The sequence below is a fragment of the Pelodiscus sinensis genome, chromosome 18, assembly GCF_049634645.1.
Source record: "Pelodiscus sinensis isolate JC-2024 chromosome 18, ASM4963464v1, whole genome shotgun sequence".
NCBI lineage: Eukaryota > Metazoa > Chordata > Testudines > Trionychidae > Pelodiscus > Pelodiscus sinensis.
The window spans coordinates 30,140,021-30,162,426 of NC_134728.1; the positions used below are offsets into that span (position 1 = coordinate 30,140,021).

General features: G+C 44.0%; 2 protein-coding genes across 18 annotated transcripts in view; both read left to right on the top strand.

Annotated features, from left to right (window-relative positions):
* EPB41L1 (erythrocyte membrane protein band 4.1 like 1) overlaps nucleotides 1–7,303 on the top strand; it is a 168,091-nt gene extending 160,788 nt beyond the window's left edge. For all 14 annotated transcript variants that reach the window (XM_075901379.1, XM_075901384.1, XM_075901382.1 and 11 more), the window contains one exon: nucleotides 3,964–7,303. In XM_075901379.1, the coding sequence (XP_075757494.1) occupies nucleotides 3,964–3,972 (9 nt within the window). In that variant the 3' untranslated portion in view covers nucleotides 3,973–7,303. The remainder of the gene's footprint in view (nucleotides 1–3,963) is intronic.
* Nucleotides 7,304–9,888: 2,585 nt separating this feature from the next.
* On the top strand, nucleotides 9,889–21,288 carry AAR2 (AAR2 splicing factor). Of its 4 annotated transcripts, none has more exons than XM_075901395.1 (4): nucleotides 9,889–10,047; nucleotides 12,696–13,498; nucleotides 16,316–16,545; nucleotides 18,773–21,288. In XM_075901395.1, exons 2-4 carry the CDS (start codon nucleotides 12,742–12,744, stop codon nucleotides 18,938–18,940), a joined length of 1,155 nt encoding a protein of 384 aa, XP_075757510.1. In that variant the 5' UTR covers nucleotides 9,889–10,047; nucleotides 12,696–12,741; the 3' UTR covers nucleotides 18,941–21,288. The 4 variants fall into 4 exon arrangements, with proteins under 4 accessions (XP_075757510.1, XP_075757509.1, XP_075757511.1 ...); XM_075901394.1 differs by having other exon boundaries at nucleotides 9,895–10,029; XM_075901396.1 differs by lacking the exon at nucleotides 9,889–10,047 and adding an exon at nucleotides 10,472–10,635.
* Nucleotides 21,289–22,406: the final 1,118 nt, after the last annotated feature.

The following is a 22,406-nucleotide window of genomic DNA, read 5'->3' on the forward strand; positions in this document are numbered from 1 at the left end:
TTCTCCCTCTCCCTTTGTCTGAGGAAGGGAAACTCTGGTGTTCCCAGTGCCCGTGTCCCCAAGTCCCTTCCTGTCTGGGGCAGGAGAGCTTTATTAAAATTGGAATTGTGATCCTGTTTTAAATAATATACCTTTAAAATTCAATTAAAAATTGTTATGGCCTAAATTTATCATAACCTATTTAAATAACGTATGAATTAAATTTAAAAATTAAATAGAACATGTCTCCTGTCAACTTTTAAAGAAATTCTACCAGTTCACTAGTGTAAGTACTCAGAACCAGTGTTTACATCAGCAGTAGCTTCTTCTGCAGGTAAAGAAAGAATGTTTTTATCACTTTGGTTTATTCAGCTAGTTTAGTTCATTGATTAGTTCATTCACCATTGCAAAACCAAGAGTTGACAAAGCAGAAAAACTGTTTTCCTCTTCTCTCAGTAAAAAACTGGTTATGAGAGCCTTCTAACATCTTGAAGAGCATGATGACTAGATTCTATCTTAAATTCACTGTGGCTATTTCCTTTGTTTAATAAATGAATTTTAGATGCAAAATGTGTTTGGATACTTTTTTATGTGTCCTTCATATTTAAGGTAGTTTTATTTCATACAAAAATTAAATGCTGGTTTTGTTTATTTTAATTAGAATTTCCGTCCAGACAAAGTAGATGCAAATCATATGTTTTAAAAAAAAGTAGCCACCACTTAGCAAATAATAAGTGGGGTAAAACTTGTCTCTTAAAGTGTTCCTATTACACACCATTTTGTAATAGAATAAAAATGTAAAAATTAAGAATCTGATTACATGTAAGTTACACAATTATTTGGGCATTTATTTAGTTGGTAGCTGTACTAAGTGTATTCTCCTGCTTAGTAAATAGAAGCACCAAATTTGGCATAAAGGTTATAGTTACTTGTAAATCAACATGTTTTAAAGGTTGCTAATCAATAAGACTCAACCATCCTTTTGGAAAATATTTTAAAAGTATAATTTAAATGATTAATTGCTCATTTAAACCTAGGTTTTCTGCTTGCCAGTTTAAATCATGATTAAAATTAGAGATTTAAATCAAAGCTATTTAAATCAATCCACCCTGCTTCAGAGGCTGTTTGGTCTGTCCCTGAAGGAGAAACCACAGGGTTGCACTCATGGAATAGGTCCTAGGCTAGTGGGATTTTGTTGTCTGGTGCCTGTCTTGTTCTGGACAGTTGAGCTGGGAAGTTGAAACAAAAGTTCTCTTAATCCCTTTGAACTGTTTCATTGTATAGTGAGGCTGATTCTTCTCCATGGACACCAAGAATTGGACAGCTTATGTTTTGGGGTTGGAGTCTGAGTGATTATAAGGCTTCTGGTAATAAAATCCCTTTGCAGAGTGAGGAGTGGGACCGGGACTCCAGCACTAGGTGATGTGAACAGCTGCATGCTTTGGAAGTCTTTAACTGGCTTGCTGTGGATGAACCTGCCCTCCCGTTGTCCTCATGTGGGGAGTCCCTGCTGCTCTTCTAGGAGATGAAAATGCCCCGGGGTTTGGGATCCCCCTGAAGCGCATGCCCCACACCCCAGGAAGCTGCACAAGTTGCATTTGTGCGTGCACCCCAAGCAAGCCATGCAAGCTGCATTTGTGCACGGACCCTCCCCAGGCAAAAAAAGGAGGGAGGGTGGCCAAAAAATGTTTTGCTTGGGGCAGCAAAAAAACTAGAGCTGGCCCTGGCTACTGTTCACCAAATGAAACTTCTTAAATCCTTTTTAAAAAAAATCTGCCCGGTTCCCCAAGTTGCCTCCTTATAAATGTCCATTTGCTAGTGCAAAAGTATGTGTTTTACATGTGCAGACAGGTGCCCTCTCACAGATTCAATTTGCTTCTGGAGCCCTCTTGAAAACTAGCCTCTGCTTTTTTGTTTCTATTTCTAAAGGTGCATCTACACTACACCCTTAAATAAGTGTGCAATTTGAGCTACACAAATTGTGTAGCTCATTTTGACTTAATTTTGAAATAGCTTATTTCGAAATTTGGCACTGTCTACACAGTGCCAAATTTCAAAATAGGGTGCTATTCCGAAACAACCCTTAATCCTCATGGAACGAGATTTTCAGGGGTGTTGGAATAGTGCACCCCTTATTTCAGAAGCTCTTTTGAAATAATGGGAGTGCTATCAAGATGCGGAAAACACTATTTTGGGATACCGTAAGTATCACGAAATAGCGCCACTGTCTAGACGCACCCTAATTGACCTAGATAGTCTAGCTTTAAATTTCAGGGCTGGAGGCTAGAATTTTGAAACCCGGTTATTAAGAATATCTCAGTTCATGTATTAGTCATCCATTCCACAGGCATCCTGAGCTTATAAATGAAACACAGACAAACTTTACTATATATAGGTGCAGTGGGCCAAATGCAACACTGGTGTGACACTGTCAGCTTCAGAGGACATGAATCTGAGATGAATGTGGCCAGATGTTCAGAGACACAAATACCAGATAGAGCTGGAAACCAGATCTGTCCGTTTTTGAAAATTTGGGTTTTGTTTGTTTCTACACCCAAGCAGCATGTAAGCTTTCATCACAATCCAAACTGTAAGGAAACAGAGCTAATAAGGCAGCACAGGAACTCAAACCAGGCAACACAAATAGCGGGGGATGCATCACCATTGTATCAACAATACAAAAAGGCAAAAGGCAAATCTAGAATAAAGGGAGACCATGAAAGCTTGGTCACTGCGGTAAAATGTGGGGTTAAAATCTCCTTAGTCATGGCCCAGTCCTGCAAGATGCTGTTTGTTGTCAATTCCAATGGCTTTCAGAGGGTTGTACAGCTGAAAGCTGTGAGATCATGATCATTTGACCCTGTGTAACACTCAACACCAGAACCCAGCCAATAATTTGCACATCTTTTAGATCCAGTCTTTATGTAATGACTGCAAGTAATGGAAACTCTATCAGTGACTTCAAAGAGATTGTGCATGACAGGACCTCTACACCAGTGCAAATGGATTTAAATCAGTCATATTTCACCAGGGAACTGAGAGTAGACCAGTGGTTTCCAACCTTTTTAAGCACAAGATCACTTTTTGAATGTAAGTGAAATCAAACACCCTTGTCCCGCATCCTTTGTGCCCCTTCTCCAAGGCCTTGCCCCTGCTCACTCCGTCCTCCCTCCCTCCCCCATTCTCCCTCCCTTTCACCAGGCAAGGGCAGAAGGTTGGGGTGCAGGCTCTGGTGTTGGGCTAAGGGATTTGGAGTGTGAGAGGGGCTCGGAGCTGAGCCTGGGCAGAAAGATGGAGTTCAGGAGGGGGTTCAGGGTACAGACTCTTTAAGGGAGTTTGGGTATAAGGGGCTAGTCCAAGGGCTAGAACAAGGGCTTGGGGTGCAGGATGGGGTTCATGACTGGGGCAGGGGATCAGAGCTGGCTCCAGCTGGACACTGCTGTCCTCAGGTGTCTCCTGGGCAGTGGTGCAGTGGGGCTAAGGCAGCCTCACCCAAGCCCTGGCCTGCACCACTCCCAAAAGCAGCCAGCAAACACCCTCCATCCGAAGACCTGTTGTGTCCCCCCTCCACCCCTGTTCTGTGGAGATAGAATACAGGGTGGGAGAGAGGGCACCCTGACATCAGCACCCTTCCTCTCCCTTCTCTGCCCTGCACAGCAAGCAGGAAGCTCCCGGGGAGGGGCAGCTCCAAGGCAAAGGGCAGGAGATGCGCAGCAGTGTTGGGAGCGGCAGCTGAAGTGCTGTGCTTGACAGTCTCTTGGTCAAACCAGTCAGATCACCTGTCAGAGGCTCCAAGATTTACCAGTAGCTCCTGATGTACTGGTTGGTGACCACTGGAGAAGAATATATCCACTTGTGGTGTTCACAGCTAGATTGTCTGGTGCCTTAATACAAACAAGAAGCTTTTTATAAACAAATAAATAATATTAACCAAATGAGAAAGGACATGCTCCATGTTCAATTATTTCTGTCTATCCTGTGCAGGAATCTTGATCGCTGTGTTCAAAGAAGTTGGTGTCTCTATTCAAACCCAACTTGGAGAACAAAGAAGAAGGGGCCTTCCTGCTGGATTCCTTAATGAGACCTAGATGTCCTGGCTGCAACGTTAATGGCGAGAGACAATTTTTTTTTAAAAAAGGAATAGCAAATATATTATATATATATATATTATATATATATATATACAGGAAACAAAATGCATCCTTGCACTGCTGCTATATGCTGGAGGTGAATTGCAAACAGCAACAGCAACAATAACACACAAAACCAACCGCCTACTTTAGCCTTTGCTGACAAATTGAAGAATTGACTGGATTCATCACAAAAACAAACAAAAACCATGATAACAACAATAATAATATTAACAATACAATAAAGCACCATTTTGCATGTTACATTTAAAGGTTACACAACTCATGGGTTCATTTGTTGCACACTGAATGGAAAGGAAACGTGCTTTGCAACAAAGCAGCAACAAAAAAAACTCCAACAACTCACAAGCAGATGCAAAACTATTCCCCACCCAAGGAAAGAAGAGAGAGAACCATTGAATCAATTACATTGCAATTATTTTTTGCTTCAGGATGTGTGGTGATCAGCCCTCTTCCCCACTCCACACTAGTCCTGTTACATCATTTTTGGTTCTGTTATTACCTCCTGCCCCTGGCCTTCCTTCTTTTTCCTCTGTCCCCTTGTTCAATCTCTTGTTCTGCTGAAGGTAATTAAGAATAGATCTAATTTCAAACAAAACAAAAACTATATGTATATGGTTCTCACTTATAAAAATGCAGTCTGTAGGGGTTTCATATGGATGTGCTTTTAAGTTATGTATATTATATATAATGGGGGGTGTGAAGTGGGGGTGGGAACGATATTAAAATAATTAAACAGTGCTGGTAAGTTTGCTGATGACATTTTTAAATTATAATTGTTTGGTTGACTGTGGTTGATACACTATGAGAATCTTAGCTCACACTGATACCCCACAAGACGGGAACAAGGAACATTTAATTAGCCGCTGCCCTTTTGGGAGGTAGGATGGTAGGTTTGCCACTGACTTGATCTGACTGCGGCAGGAGGGGTTGGTGTAGTGACACAGGGTATGTGTTTGTAATTGGTTGGTTGGTGATAAAGGAGTGTTCAGCAATACGGAGAAGTGAAGGGCTGAGAAAGAAGGAACAGACTGCATCCAGTTAGCTTTACCAATATGTGCCAGACATACATGTCTCCCCATACCTTCAGTCCAATGATGTTGTGGTTGTTTGGAGACTCGAGATTAGACTGCTTGATTCCTATGCTTCCAGCCTCTAGGAGTCTTTGACTCCTGAAAACTGGAGCCATAGAGCAGTAGAGGTATCATGTCACGCTTGTCACCAGGTTCTTGGAAACCAGGCTCAGTTAGAGATCCGTACGGCGACATCCCCTCAACACACTGGCCTAGGACTCTTGGTCTTTAGTTTAATTTCTAAATCCCAGTGCCAGCTCGAGAGCTTTTTGAGTGAAATGTCTGAGGTAAGCAACTTCCTCTCCACAGCAAGTACCTTGCCAGGGTGGCTGTACACTGCAACAGCTGTCCTGGGGAGAGCAAGTTCATGGCGGCAACTCCATCCTTTGTCTTCTTGGTAATGTCCACTGATACACTGGCTTAGGGTTGATTCCTGTCCATTGACAGTTGATATGGAAGATACCAGGTGAAAAACATGCATAGAATAGCAGTTTTACAGGACTGGGCAGCAGAACTAAGGAGCCAGATACTGATGAGGTGGCAGGGAGGCTACTTTGATCAGAACCTGGAACTTAGATGAAGTTTTCCTCTGCTGCTGCCAATGGAGTGGAGACTTTGGGCCCAGGCTTGCTTTTCTTTCTTTCTTTCTTTCTTTCTTTCTTTCTTTCTTTCTTTCTTTCTTTCTTTCTTTCTTTCTTTCTTTCTTTCTTTCTTTCTTTCTTTCTTTCTTTCTTTCTTTCTGCTACAGCAGGGCTCCTGGGATCTGAGAATCCTAATGAAAATGGATTATTTGAATATTTAGAATCAGGTGGGCATACCCTATATAATCAATTTCCTGCAATTGCAAGGACCCCTGAGTCTCTGGTAGACCTTAGTCTTTCTAGTTGTCTCCATAAAGTCTGTTCTCCTTTTGGTATGTGAGTTTCTCCTGTAAGCATAAAAAGTATGAGGCTCCCTGACAGTAATACAGACACATCTGCTAGTGCCAGCAAGAGTCTTTTCAGGCTTCTGATGAATTCAAATGTGTATTGTTTGCCCTGGATTCTACCTAAAACTTCACAGCTGCCCATAACATGCTGCTGCTTTAGGGACAACACCCACCAGAACCAAAAGAAATGACAGCAAATACACAGAGAATTTTAAAAAACAGTAACCTAAGTTAGTTGTAAAAAAACATGTATGCTTTCAGGAAGAGAAATCCAGTTCAGAGGACCAGTTCCTAAGAGCTGTGCAAGTACAGGACCTGTATGTTTTGTTATGGGTAAATTCTTACATGCCTCAAAATGGCTCTTCGACACATTTCGAATTTCAAACAAGAACAAACAAAGCTGGTACAAAGTTGATGCCACTGAAATTGAATTGGAGGCTACTCTGGAATTCCAGGAACCTGATTCTGATCTTGCACATGCTAGTGTAAATTCTGGAGTCACCCATTTACAAACAGTGGAGTTGCACTGCTGTAAAATCAGTGGATGGGGGATTAGAAACTGACCATGCATGTTCAGAACTAAATAACAGTGGATTTGTTTCTCTGAATTCCTCATAGTGAGTGACAATGGGGAGAAAAAAAGCATGAGTATTTTGCTTACCTGGTAAGATGTAGGTATTATAGATGTATATAATCCACACCTTGACAGTTGAGCAATGACTTCAACCTTTTTCTTTAAATATATTTTTATAGATCTACATTGTTTATGATGGTGTTGAAGCCATGTCTCACTCTAAGGCCTTGGCTTCCTCACACTTTGTTCATCACTGTTGCTGACATTTGAGATAGTTTATCACTTTGTTTTCCTGGGGGCCTTTCTGTTGAAGTGGTGGGAGACACGAGTGCCTGTTTGTCCCTAAATCTGCAAGTTCATTTCAAAACTGGCCTGCAATTGCATGAATCATAAAAATAACTTTTATTTGAAAAGCACCTTACCAACCAACTGCAATGCTCTGTAGTTCCTTCACTGACTTCCCTTTCCTCTTCCCGTTCTTCTTCTCTCTTTCAGCCCTTTCTATCATATTCTTTTTCAGTGCTTGGTGGTGTATGCGTGTGTGCTCACTGTTCTTGTATTCAATAAAAGTGAAATAAATGTGTTTGATGCTCAACCAGCTTGTGGCCTGAAACTGACTTTTCTCTATCTGGACAGTGGAAAATTAGAGAAAGAGCATTAGGGCTAGGTATTTTACAGGAGTATGTCTGGAGGCAGCATTGAATGAGAGCAGGAGAGATTGTACCTTTCCTAGTTAGCCTTGGAGCAGGACTGGGCAGAATGAGGATAATTCCATTGTCCATTTAATGCAGAGATTAAATGGATGGTCCCAATTTTCTTCCAAGTCTTCACCCAGAAAAAATAAGCTCCATCCACACATGGCACCAAAATGAGATGCTGCTCTCAGTACATTCTACAAATGTGCAAAATATGAAGGTGCATGCTCTCTGAGCTCTTGTGGTGTCTTTAATATGTCCATGTTTTTTGTCAAGCTTCTTGGGTCAGGCTCCTACTTGATTGGGTTGGAAGGGATGCTGTGGGAGTTCTCTCTCAAATACCAGCCATTTGTGGCATCAAAATGAGACAGTACTGTAAGCTATGTGGATCTGTGACCCCCCCCCCCCCCCCTTCTTTGGTACATGAATAAAATAATTTTCTGAAAGCAGAGATTCTGGAGAATGAGATAGCAGTTTCAAGAGAAGTGCCAGTACACCAAACCATTGTGTAGCGAGCAACAGAAACCAGGCTTTGAGCTGGGAACAAGCTGGGACCAAGAGGCAGGAATAGGTGAAAGTAGTTAGACTGAAACTTTGAGAGGAAGATGGATAAAATGGCCTTCCATTTGGGAATCAGGAATGGGCTAGAAGGCAAATCCTGTCCTTGAAGGGTTGTTTTGTAGAAGGATTAAGTTATGTCTTTATTTCTTCCCTGGACAAGATTGAAGAGCATGAAAGGAAGCCATTAGTGGATTTCTGCTAGTCAAGGACATGCAATTATTAACAATATTTGTGTTGAAACACTATTTTGGAGATGATTTCATGCTCTGGATTTATGTTTAATGATGTGAATGTGACCCGCACAGACTAGTATCGGGCTAGCAATCAACGTTCTTAACATATGCTTTCTAATGGCCCAGATCTAACTTTACAAGCTACGATCTTTGTTCAAAGTAGCTCTACATGTGCATTCTGTTCCTGCTTGCACCCTGTGCACAGTTTAAAAAAAGAATTTCCCTCAGTGATACCGAACACCACTGCGTGCCAGTATAAAGGGCCCAGCTGCCCTCAGACTCCCTCAGGGTATGTCTACACTACCACCCTAGTTCGAACTAGGGTGGTTAATGTAGGCAACTGCAAATGAAGTTGCAAATGAAGCCCAGGAATTGAATTTCCCGGGCTTCATTTGCATATTGCCGAGCGCCGCCATTTTTAAATGTCCGCTATATTGGACTCCGTGCCCGCGGCTACACGCAGCACAAACTAGGTAGTTCGGATTAGGTTTCCTATTCCGAACTACCGGTACACCTCGTTCCTTCATGCTGCCCATGATGCAGTTGGCCAAGTCTGATGCTTTTGGAGCAAACTGACTCCAAGATCCATTGCCTGACTATCTCTAGGGCAAATCTAAAGTGCTCTGCGATATACATTCCAGTGGCATCTAGAACATACTTCCACCCACAACAGACCAACTGTTACTCTGCCCTGCTTATCAGTACCTGCACAGAAAGAAAAGTAGAGATTACAAAGGTAGACCTTCTCCTTCTGCATCAATGCTTGCTCCATCTACACAGCCATAGGTGCGAAACCCGTCTTTGGATGGGTTGCCAGGATTACAGAGATCATGTGTTCCCATATTTGCAAACCAACTTTCCTACGTCCTCGGTGCTTGGTCCAGATTACCTCAGACCAGTCGGGATGTCAAAGGGTTGTCGATTAGTCGAGTGACTACTCGCGTTCTCCCCTCCCCCTTGCTGCCTGGCTGTGTCTACACTGGCATGAATTTCCGGAAATGCTTAAAACGGAATACTACTCTGTTTTCAGTTTTTCCGGAAAAGGAGCGTCTACATTGGCAGGTTGCTTTTCTGGAAAAGCCCTTTTTCCGGAAAAGCGTCTGTGGCCAATGTAGATGCGCTTTTCCGGAAAAGAGCCCCGATCGCCATTTTCACGATTGGGGCTTTTTTCTGGAAAAGACTACTGAGCTGTCTACACTGGCCCTTTTCCGGAACAGTGTTCCGGAATAAGGACTTATGCACGAGCGGGAGCAGAATAGTTTTTCCGAAATAGCGGCTGATTTTGTACAGTAGAGCATCGTTGCTTTTCTGGAAATTCAAGGGCCAGTGTAGACAGCTTGCAGCTTAGTCCGGAAAAGCGGCTGATTTTCCGGAATAAGTGGCCCAGTGTAGACACAGCCCCGCTGTATCAGAGGCAGGCCGCGGGGCGAGGCAGGAGCCGGTGCTGGAGGGAGCTGGCTTAGAAGCAGGTTCCCAGAGCCCTGTCTGTGTCAGGCAGCCCTGACTGGCCCCCCCTGCTGGCTCTGCCGTTCAAAAGGCAGGAGGAGGCGGGCGGCCTGGGCTATACAACGTTCCCCCATTGCCCCCCCCCCCCGGCTCATGGGGGCGCGGGGAGGGGCCAGGCGCGGGGCAGGCAGAGCCAGACCTCAGGGCTCGCGCCGGGAGCCTGAGAACTTCCGCTCCCGGCTGGGGAAGGGGGAGGGGTTTCCCTGGCTCGCCGGGCCCTTCGTGCCGGGGCAGTGGGGCTGCCCGGGCCGCTTTCCGGGGGGGACTCGCGGGGCTGGCGGAAGTCGCCGCGGTTCCGGTCCGCCGCGCGCTCCGGCGGGGGTTGTGAGGTGCGGAGCGGCGCCCTGGTGAGCGGTGGGGGCGGCAGCCGCCCGGCTCGGGGGCCCTGGGTGGGCGACGGGGGTCGGCGGCAGACGGGCCTGAGGGTCTAGAGAGGGAGAGCGGAGGGGCAGACCGCGGGGGGGGGGGAGTGTTACACGGGGCCGGGCCTGTGGGAGCTGGTTTGGGGGGCGCAGACCGTGGGTCTGGGCCGGGTTATACGGGGCTATGGGAGCTGGTTTGGGGGGCGCAGACCGTGGGTCTGGGCCGGGTTATACGGGGCTATGGGAGCTGGTGGTATGTGTAGAAAGCTGCAAGGGAGCAAGTAGCTGTCTACATACCACTGGTGTGTTGGGGGCAGACTGGGGGTCCAGGGGACTGTGGTTATACCTGGGCGGGGAGACTGGGGTTCTGGGAGACTATTCCTGGCAAGGGGAAGCCTGAGGAGGAGGCTCCGCTGAGTGTGTTTATAAATACACCTTGTAAAATCTTCTCTCGCTTACTAACAGACTATGGTGAGAGGTGTGTGTCAGAGCTGTAGTCTGTGATTTTTCCCATTATCCTTACTGGAAGGACTAGACAGGGAATTGCTGTGACTAGAGTTTATGTTTTCATTGGTAAGATTTTAAGATGGATTTTTTTCTAGCTGCCGAATATCATTGTACTGCTATAGCTTTATCTCTTCTCCTCTTGGCTAGTGCGAGTGCCGTGAGGTGGTGCTTTCAGATTACAGACTGCAGTGAGAAGACTGCATATCGGGTTTGAAATAGGGATGTTAGAGTGTAGCTGAATAACCATTGACTGATAAGCTGGTGCTTTTTGGTTAATGGTTCCAGTTACACTCAGCTGACTCCGAGGGAGGTGGCTTTGCTGTGACAGGGTAGCAAAGCCTGCTCCCCAGGAGCCAGACAGGCAAAGGCTTCTGGCCCCATTCCTGGGGAGGAGGCTTCGCTGCTGCTGGTGGCCTTGCTCCGGAGGAGGCTTCACTGTGGGCTATCCAGTATAAAGTAGAGATGTAAAAATGCATTTAATCAAGTAAACATGTAACCACTGAAAATTTCAGCTGATAAATGTGGGGGAGGAGGGCAGGCAGCTCCCAAGGAGCTGGTGTGCATGGGGAACCGTCTTTTAATCTGGCTCCCTGTATGCAATGGCTGCTGCCTGCCCACCCTATATTGCTGCATGTGATATAGAGGCAGCAGCGTGGGGGAGAGAGGGGGAAAGGTGGCTCCCCGGGAGCTGGCTTTTAAGCGGTTGCACTGTTACATGTATACCAGGTTACATGTATACCAGGAGCATGCATGTAACCGTGAAGGTTAAGTGATAAGCCCAGGCTCATCAGTTAACCATGTATACGGTCACACTTTTGCAACCTAGTATAAAGTTAAGCTTTATGCTGCAGAGTATTATAGAATCATAGGGCAGGAAGAGCTCTCAGGAGGTCATCGAGTCCAGAGTCCAGCTGCCTGCCCAAAGCAGGACCAATTCCAACTAAATCATCCCAGCCAGGACTTTGTCAAGCCGGTGCTTAAAAACCTCTAGGGATGGAGATTCCACCCCTCCCTAGGGAACCCATCCCAATGCTTCACCCCGTCCTAGTGAAATAGTTTTTCCTAATATCCAACCTAGACCTCTCCCAATGCAACTTGAGACCATTGCTCCTTGTTCTGTCATCCGTCACTATTGAGAACAGCCTCTCTCCATCCTTTTTGGAACCTCCCTTCAGGAAGTTGAAAGCTGCTATCAAATCCCCCCTCACTCTTTTCTTGTGCAGACTAAATAAGCCCAAATCCCTCAGTCTTTCCTCGTAGGTCATGTGCCCCCCAATCATTTTGGTTGCCCTCTGCTGGACCCTCTCCAGTGTATCCACATCCTTTCTATAGTGGGGGGGGGGGGGGGGGGGAGAATTGAACACAGTATGGATGTGAAAATTAAATGAATCAACTAATCAAAAAATGGATGGAATTTCCATCGACTATTTGATTAGTTAATAAGGGCTCTTCCACTTTCAAATGTAGTGCTAGACCGCCTGGCTGTTGCTACATTTCAAAGGTGGAAGTGGCTTGTGGCATTCTGCCTTTGACATGTACAAGATCCCCAGCAGGGGCTCTTGTGCATTTAATAGATCGAAACGCCATGTGGAGACCAGGGCAAGTGGGGGGCTCTTGTACATGTCAAAGGTGGAATGCTGCTGCTGTGCTCCTGCCTCCTCCCACAGAGCTGGGGGGAGCCGGTACCCCCCAGCACCACCTCCTCTCTCTCACCCTGTTGCCTCTTTCTGATAGAGGCAGCAAGTGGCAGGGAAACGACTAGTTTACTACTGTGTCAACTATCTGATAAGGTTTTGCTTATTGGATAGTCAATTAGTTGCTTACATCCCTATTGCAGAGCCCCAGAGCGTGTAACCGCTCCGACTTTTAGCAGATACACCATTACCATATTCAACTATTTTAACATCCCTAGTGCTGAGGCACCTATGTATTGTTATTTGTTAAGTACTAACTGTTTTCTTTACTGCGTAAGGCACAGCTATCAAAACCACTCTTCTTCAGTGAGCATACGGTCCAGAAGTACAGCACTGGACTATATTAACTTGCAAAGGTTTTCATAAACTATCCTGGATGGAGGGATCTGTGTGTTTACATAATACAAGTGTGATGTGCTTGCCCTATCCTAGATTCTTGGTAGAGAGGCCTGACGCAACAGCCAGACCAGCAGACAAGATGGCAGAGATGCAGATAGATCCAGACCTGGCCAAGAGACTGTTTTTTGAAGGTGCCACAGTTGTCATTTTGAATATGCCTGAGGGGACAGAGTTTGGCATTGATTACAACACTTGGCATGTGGGCCCCAGGTTCCGTGGAGTCAAGATGATTCCTCCAGGCATCCATTTCTTCCACTATAGCTCTGTCAACCGGTGCAACACTAAAGAAACAGGCCCCCGTACTGGCTTCTTCTTAAGCCTGCACCAGCGAGATTTGCGGGTTCTGCACTGGAACTCATCCAATGAGGAGGTGGACCTCACCCCAGCATCTGAAGAAGAGATTGAAATAATGAGGTCAAATCTTCAGGAGATGGACAAGTTTCTTGGACCATACCCATATGAGAGCCTCAAGAAATGGATCTCTCTCACTAACTTCATCAGTGAACCAGTGATGAAGAAGCTTCAGCCAGAGAGTGGACAGATCTGTGCCTTTTCAGAAGTTCTGCCAGTTCTAGCTGGGAAGCACACCAAAGACCGAGCTGAACAGAACCTGCCCCGATATGACACAGAATGTAAGAGCTATGCAGAAGGCCTGGCCCGACTGCCCAAAATGAAGCTGAAAGCTGGCACTGAGATCCGGTTCACAGAAATGCCAAAGCAGATGTACCCTGATGGTGCTACTCCTGAGGAAATAACTAGGCATAGCATGGACCTTAGCTATGCTCTGGAAACAGTGATTAACAAGCAGTGTTCCAGCCAACCCCAAGATGTGCTTGGTGAGTATAATGGCTGTCCTAGAAACTGAGTCATTGCAAGCTAGTTTAAACGCTTATCAGTAAGAGGGTGTCCAGCTATCATAGACTATAGCAGGGCTACTCAACTTTGGAAGCCCCGGGGGCCACAATGATACTCAACATATGCCAAGGGCCACAACTTACTGTGGTTGCATATGCATGCAAATATATATGCAAATAGCTTCTTTCACACCGACAGGTATGAATACAAAGCTTAAGGCAAGACTACACAACACACAGGCCCCATTTAAGTCAGTTCTGCTGATATTAATAAAATGTAGTATTTACCCGATTTCTGCCCATATGACAGCACTTTAAATGAGCAATGACAGTCCAGAAATTTAACTACTAAAACACATACCAACAAAAGACCATTATATTGACTGCTTTTTTGTTTTGGCTCCCACCTATGGGCTGCGTGTTGAGCCCTGCATAAATCCCAACCACACCACAGGACGCAAACAAATGAGCTGTGGGCCACGTGGCCCACATATGGTCCTGGACTATAGTATGGAATTAGGAATCAGAACACTTAGGTCTTAGTTCCACTCTTGCCAATAAATTAGCATTTGGACTTTTGGCAAGTCATTTAGCCTCTCTGTGCCTCCAGTTATCCATCTATAAAATAAGGATAATACAGTGCCTGTTTCACAGGGTGTTTGGGGGCTTAATGTGTTGTGCAGCATTTTGAGATTCTTAAGTGAGAAGTGCTTTTACAAGCAATTTGCTATGCGTGAATGTTCAGAGCAGCATGTGGAATGTTGGCTATGAGCTCTCAGTGTTGCGATGTGAGTCTTGAAGAAGTGGCTTCATCCCATGTACATGGTTTTTTTAGTCTCCAACTCATTGTTTTTTAAGTTTTTCCCCAATATTCCTTTCACATCCATCTCTGGGTTTTCTCCTCCATCCCACATTATCTGGTTCCACCTCTGCTGGCAACCTGCCAATTAACTAATTACATAAAAATACGTTTTAAAAGGAAGTAAGCCACCAGCCTTATATTATTTTCATTGAAAAAGGTGATTACTGGGAACAGTCTGGATGGTGCAGGAAGAGTATATTGAAATCATTACTTGCAGCACGATGGGTATCAACATAATTGTTCAGCTTAGGAACAGAAAAAATGGGTTATTCCAGACATAGAAAAATGCTACAAATAGGACATCACTGTGACATGCAGAAATTGGTATGTTGGCTTTGGCTCCTACAGCACTGTAGCCATTTATTGTTAATTTGTTATCCATTTTTTCATTAAAAAAACTAAGCAGAAGCAAATCTTGAACAAATTCATTTCTCTCCCCTCCCTTCCCTTCCCCTCCATACTAGAGCAGCAGAGGCTGAAAGGGAAGAAGCAAGCTTAGGAAGGCGAAACCTCTTGTGCTTTGCTGGTGACGCCTTCTGGTAGGATTTGGAGATTATTGTGAGGAAAAGCTTTGAACAAAGACTGTATTCATTGTACAGAAGAATGTGACATGCATTATTTACTGACATATCACAAATTAGCAGCTGGTGGCCCTCAATAGTATTGCTGTAATTAGCTGCTAACTCTGTTGGAAATAATGGCAGCGTCTGTTACAAGTTAATGCCAACTCTATTGAGAACTCTGAAATCCAGCCGAGATGACACGGTTACCCTTAAGATAAACCCTGGATGCTTGCTTCTCATGTTCTTGTCATTTTATCTGTTAACTATGTACCTCCTAAAAAAGCAGAACTCTGTTCTGAAATGTTCTGAGAGATAAAAATAGCTAGTTTCCTTCCCAGCTAACAAACATTTCCCAGTGCTCTGTGAAAAGCATATGCAGAAACGGTTGTGATAAAAAGGATATCTAAACATCTGGTAATGCTGAATCCTGCCTGGCAAAATAAAGCCACATCTATAGTACCGGCTATGGCGTTGATGTCCTGTAGTTTAGATGATACCTACAATGATGAAAGGAATTTTTTCCATTGCTGTTGGTAATCTACCTCTTTGAGTACTGATAGTGGAATTTTTCCATCAGTTTAGTCTAATCTGGGGTTAGGATGGTATATCTATAGCTCTCAACTATGTAGATTTTTCATACCCAGGGCACCTAACTTTGAAACATGGACCAGGTCTAGGAAAGCAAAGCTGCTGTAATAGCAATACCACATTGTCTTCTGCACATATAATATCATAGATTGCTCTTACTGTCTGCCTCTGTGTGTCCATACTGTAGTTCCCACACCACTATCTAGTTGTGGTGGCAGCAGCAATTTCTTTGCAGCACCTTTTTGGACATATGGGCTCAGGAAAGGCAGGGAGAGGCAGAGAGAGAGAATGATTCCCTCTTAGTAGCTACAAGGCAAGTTTGTGTTAAGTGGAGTCATAGGAGACCACACAAATCTTGATGTGATGTCTTGGCTTACTATTGCAGAATATTAGTAATAAGTAGAAATGATACTTTGATACTTCATGAGAATCCAAACACTACAGCACGATCTTTGGAATTGATTTGTTAAGAACATTGTTCTCAGACTCTATTTACGGATGCTTGTGACAAGAAGGTTAATGGTTGTTACTATAACATGTCCTCGTTGACTATGCTGTGCTTGCTTGCTTAGTCATGTGGTGAAGGGGATGGAGAGTGGCCAGTGCTTGGAGGACTGATGATTGCTAATATAGTCATCAGGAGTGCTGCTTATGTCAGCAAGACAAACCCAGATAGTATTTGCAAAAATTAACACTGTCCACATTGGTGGTTCCACTTATGGTTCAATGACTAATATCCTTCCCTGGTTTTTTTTTCCATGCCCTCCCTTGACTGGGTGTGTCCAGCCGAGCTGCAGTTTGCTTTCATCTGTTTCCTGATTGGGAATGTGTATGATGCATTTGAGCATTGGAAAAAACTTCTGAATGTCTTGTGCAGATCAGAGAATGCCATAGGGAAGCATTGTGTCCTCTACACCAACCTCATTTCTGTCCTGTACCACCAGCTCAATGAAATCCCAGCTGATTTCTTTGTAGACATAGTCTCCCAGGACAACTTTTTAACCAGCACCTTGCAGGTAAGCTACCAGCTATGCATGTTATTTAGGAAGCAGCCATATGAGAATTCTCATGGGAAATGAGTGAGCATGCAAAGCCCAACTCAGCCAAATTCAGAGACAGGTCTGTGGGGAACAGAACCATGTGTAAGATACCCTCCTCCCTGAGCCTTAGCCTCTGTTGCGGAAGCTAGAGAACTGATGCCATTATGTGAGAAATCTTGGGTACAGGTCATTGTACTCCTAATGGAACAAAAGAAAAATGCATTTGGCTAGACGACAGGGGAACACCAGGAAGTAATACACAATGAACTCACCTCTTACCACAAATGCTTGGGTGAAACACATAGCATCCTTGGCAGCAGAGAACAATCTTAAAGTGTAATTGTAACCAGAAACATGACATGGTAAAATTGTCTGTTTACAGAACCTGTCTGCTGACTTCATTGATCAAGTTTATTCCTGCTAGCACTTTAGAGTCATTGAAGCCATAGGAATAGAAGCTGAATTCTTTTCTGTTTCTTGCATGGAACCGTCCTCTAAGCTTCAGCTGCTGAATCCTTATTCCTGAGGGTGACTGAAGTGGTAGAAAGAGCACAGTTTGATTTTCATACCCTAGATCAGGGTGGCCAAACTGCGGCTTGCAAGCCTGTGGCACCTCCCATGCCCACAACTTCCACCTATCAGACTGGGAGGATGGGGGAGAAGCCCTGGGCTTCTGTCCTGCAGTGGGATTGTAGGGCAAGGGGCTTCTGCTCAGCAGGTTGGGGGGCTGACATGACTTCAGCCTCAGGGGAGATGCCTATTGGGCTCAAGGCTTCAGCCCTGCTCTTACAGAAGCACCGAGCCCCGGCAGATGCCTCCTGTGGGACTGGAGCCCTTAGCACCACCAATCTGCCACAGAGCAGAAACCATGAGCCCTCTCAGGTGTGCCCAGCTCCGGCTTCTGAAGAATGCGTGTGCAGTTTGGTCACTCTGCTCTAGATTGAGTTTTTGTAGCACTTGAAGTTAAAAAAAGTTTTATGTTTTGGCTTGTAAATGAACAAATTTGATGTGTAACTTAGTCAGAGGGATGAATGTAGGCCCCATGATCTTCCCTTTTTAAACACCAGCCTCATTTTATAGGAGAGTTTTTTGTTCATCTCTGTGTGAAGAGGCAGTTTCACAGCAGGATGAACAAGGAAAAACAAACAGTTATGCACAAAGCAGTGAACTTTCCTGTTCATTTTCAGTATTTTCTCTGGCTGCCTTTAGGTCTCTCTTAAATAACAGTATTCTTCCCAAAGGGGCTTTCCCTTCGGTTTGATCCTACAATAAAATTCTTATGCTTAGAGCATCAATTTGTTGTGGAAATGAGTTTTGTGCCACAAATTCAAGCAGGGGGAGAGATGGGCTCTGAGGCTGAAAATCCTGTTTAGTCAGACACATTTGCAATCACCACCTGAAGTGTCTCAGAAAAACTGTGAATGTGTGAAAAGTTAATGGGTTTAAGTGTAAGTGAAACATTAGAAAATCCCTCCGTAAGGATGTTTTCAGGCTGTAGGTACCTGTATTAAAGGATCTCGAGGGGACACTTTCCATTTCTCTAGTCTCCAAGGCTGTTTCTTTAGGAGATCCTTGCCTTTTCCTCTAAGACATAGAAAATGCTAGAGAACCATATTCTTGTCACATGTTATAGCAGACAAAACTGGGGGGAATCTGCTTTATATCAAGCCATAAAGAAAGGGAGGGCGATCATACACCCTGGTTCTGCCACCACATTCTTATGGCTCATGCTGTCAGTTTTTAATTGTGCAACAGCTAGTTCCAATTTGGGTTGATTTCATCTGCTGAAAATATGTGGTGTTTGTTTGTAAGCTTTTGTTACAGTGAGAAACCAGAACTGCTGAGCCAAAGGGGATATTACAGCAGCACGTTCCTCCTCTCAGAACAAAACCTTGCCAGTGCACCCCAGTCTCTTCTCAGCTAATAGTGCCAACTGCTCAGAGATATATGGTCGTGCAGTTTCATATGTGGCCATCTAATTGAATCCCATTCTCTAGACTGGAAGAGATTGGTGCTTCTAAGCCTCTCTGCTCTCCACCTCCGGTGTAGCAGTTGCAAACCCTGCAATTAAAATTCTTCTCAAACCAGACTGACCTGAAATCTGCCCCTTGGATGGGTACTTTGGCCCATGTCAAGGCAAGGAAAACATGCATTTATAACATCACTGCTGTGATCATCTAACTGACTTCAAATGTATTTTTAGGTGTTTTTTTCCTACGCCTGCAGCACCACGGTTGACAGGACGCTGAGGAAAAAGGCAGAAAAGTTTAAAGCCCACCTAACTAAGAAATTCAAATGGGACTTTGAGACTGAGCCAGATGACTGTGCCCCAGTGGTAGTGGAGCTGCCAGAAGGACTGCTGTTGGACTGAATGAAATGTTCTCTTGGAACTTAGCATATGGTTTTTGTATCTTATTTTTCTTCCCCTCTCCCCAAATTTGCCGGCTTTCTGAATTCTGTAGCTTATTGTGTGAAATGAACTTGGTGATCCCCAGTTGATTCCTGTTCCTGCTATAGAAGCAGGACTGGGAAGCCCAGAAACATTATATATTCCGCCTCCAGGCCAGAGCTCTTTCAGGCATCATTCTAGGATCTATTGGGACAGAGTATACCCACATCCAGGATCACTGAGCACTCAGCAACTCGTATTTCCTTAGCTCTTCTGCAGTTCCCGGACATAACTCCCTGTTGGATGGTTTTAACCATTTTTTGCTGAGGAAGCCCCCCTGTGAAATCATCTGCCTTGTGGAGCCTGGACTCCAGCGTGATACCTTTATAATTAGGAGGTAGGTTGCCCTGCCTTGTGGTCACTACATCCTACAGCCTGTACCCATATTACAAATTTAGAAATTCCACTCAGCTCATTTGCATTCATGCCTATGGGCATCTAACTGAAACAGTTCAGAAATGTTGTGTCAGATTATTATGCTCTTGGCCGGGGTGGACAATAATTTTTGATTGGGGAGTACTCAAGAATTTGGAAAGTGGTCGAGGGCCACACTCTTCCATGGATTAATACCATGGAGGAGGTGTGGGGTCTGGGATGGAAGTTAGGTGCAAAGGGGAACTTGGTTAAGGGATTAGGACGCAGGAGGGAGTGTGGGTCTGGGAGGGTGTTTGGGTGAAGAAGGAAGTTGTTACTTGGGGCACTGGACTGGGGTGCAGGGGTTTGGATTGTGAGCTAGGGCAGGAGGGAATTGTGATCTGGGGCAAGGGATTTGAGTGTGAGAGGGGGCAGAGCTTTGGCAAAGGGAGGGGCTGCAGTGCCAGACACAGGCTTTGGCCAGGAGACTTACTAGTCAGCAGCCCAGCAGTTCCTCAGGCAGACAGGCTGCAGCCACGTGCTTTGTGAATAACTAGTTCTAGAGGGGCGGGAGCATGGTGCTTCATGGCTGTTTGAAGGCAGCTACCATTCGCCAGTTTCTGGCCAGAAACTGGCCAATGGGATTGTGCCAGGGGCAGGAGCAGCACTTGAAGACTTCCCCCTCCCCTCTGGGCTCAAGCTTTTAAAGAAAAACTGCCCTGCAGCCATGTTTCTGAGCAGCATCTGGGTGGGCCAAGGCAAGCAAGGAGCCTGCCTGAGGCTTTCCGTAGCGTCCACGAGCTGGATCCAGTGGCTCCGCAAGTCACTTTTGCCATTGCATGCTGTGATGGAAAAATATATCCTGTACTAAATCCTCCTGTTCCGTGACCCTGACACTAAAATAACCAGATTGGAAGAGTAGGGTAACACGTTTACATAGACACTGGCAACACTGTAATTGCAGTGACAGAGAGGCGGAATCTGCTTAGCCTGGTGTAAGAATCAGAACAGTCCGGGAATCAGAAATGGAATTTTTGGGCAGTAGTCACCAGATTTTCAAAACAAAAAGCCAGCCATGAGATACCAGGGCAGAATTTTTAACTGACTGTCATGGTTTGTCAGATCTCTAGAACTCTTACTGTAATTGTTCTTTGCTTTACACTGGTCATCTCTCATTAATAATCTTGTGAGGCTCTGGTGTTCTTTCAGAGCAATGAACATGCTATAAAAATAATTTACAATTTGTAGCTGAATTCCTATTGTTGTTATCCTGTAAGTCTTATTCCATGTAAGACGATGAGTTTTTGTTTCAGTTTTTTAAACAAGAATCCCTACTGTTGTAGGGATCAGGCCGTTTTTCAACTCGCTTGTTTCTTTCTAGACAGATTCCTTCAGGAATTTGTTGTATTGTCTAACACAACACAGTAACCTACCTATGAATCTTTAACAAAAGTAATTCAGAATAAATCTTCCTATAAAAATATCTCTGCAGTCTTTTGTGTATGAACTATTTTAGCGAAGTTGTATGATCTATTATTGTTCCAGCCTTACCACAGCAGTGTCAGTGTTATTGTACTTGTCACCTTGAAGTAAAGTATCAATGATTTCTCTCTCAGCCAAGGACAGATCACAATGAGGAGGAACACTAGCATAGTAAAATGCAAGATATTGTGCAATGTCTGTGAGAGGAGGCATGTGATTCTGTGCCTTTGAATAACCAAGTATCAGTCATGGAAATAAGATAGGAAAAGATCTGTTTAGTACAGAGTGAATAGAAGTCAATGGCTTTTTTGTTCATATTTTTTCTTTTTAAAAATAAACTTCTTTAAAATGAAATTAATGTACTACAAAATATGTTAAAGACTACACTTATAATTTCTTAAATAATTTAAATAAAAATATTCTAAATCCTTAAATGTATCTTTTTTTTTTTAAATATAAAGGCTGTTTTTCTATGTAAAGATGTTTTCTTCCTGGTTCTACTTTTGAAGTGAAGCTTTATAAATACAGCACAATAGGTCAGCCTAAGTAACTTAGGAGACTTAAACTGCAGTTATTTTCTCTTAGACATATTTGAAAATTTTCACAGGTTGACTTGAAATAATCAGTTTAATTCACTGATTACTGTTTATCCCTTTGTTTAATAAATGATTTAATTATAAGTGTGAAATGTATTTTGACAGAAGTTTATGCATCCAAAGTGTTTAAGGTTGTTTTTATTTTTAAATAATTATGTGCTGTTTGTGAGTTTGTTTAAATTCTGGTTTCCTAATGCAGCTTTACTCATGTTATGCAGTTAGTTATCTAGTAAATAAGCATTTTCTAACCTATTAAAATGTACAATTAAGAATCTGAAAATAGATAGATAGGAGGATACATTATAACTATGTACATTTATTTAAGCAATGAGAATGCACCTTACTTTAGAAAATAACGGAAGTACAAGTGGAAATGTTTATTACAATGGATGATTTAAATGGGTGATTTAAATCAATCCACCCTGGCTACATGCAGTCTCAGCCATTCCAGGATTGTTCTCCGATGTGTATTTAACTAGTGTTTCTGTTCTGGTTTAAATGAGTTGAATAATGAGGGTCGTCAGGAGAGCATTTCAGTCTAACAGGTAACACCATTAGCAAAGTTTTACTGCCTAAATCTTCCTTTGCTCAGTTTTGTCTAATTAATGCGAGTGCTATTTCTTACACCACACAGTAGTCCATCCTCCACCTTCCGCTTGCATATTGATATTCTCTTCAGGAACTCGTATCTGCAAGGGTTACTCTCCCTGCACCTACTGATTGCCCATAATTCATGTTTCAATGCTTTCATCAACATTTTATTTTTGCTTTCACTGGGCTGATAGTGCTCTGGAGTACCAAGCAAAAGAACTATATCCGATTTCTTCATCTGAACTAGCCTGGGAGAGCTGCAGAAACAGCATGCTGGCTCAGGGCTAAAGATGTTGCACTGCTTTATGTTGCTCTGCAGTGACTGGCTATGCCTAATCCAGAGCAGCATTGAGTAGGGATGTGAA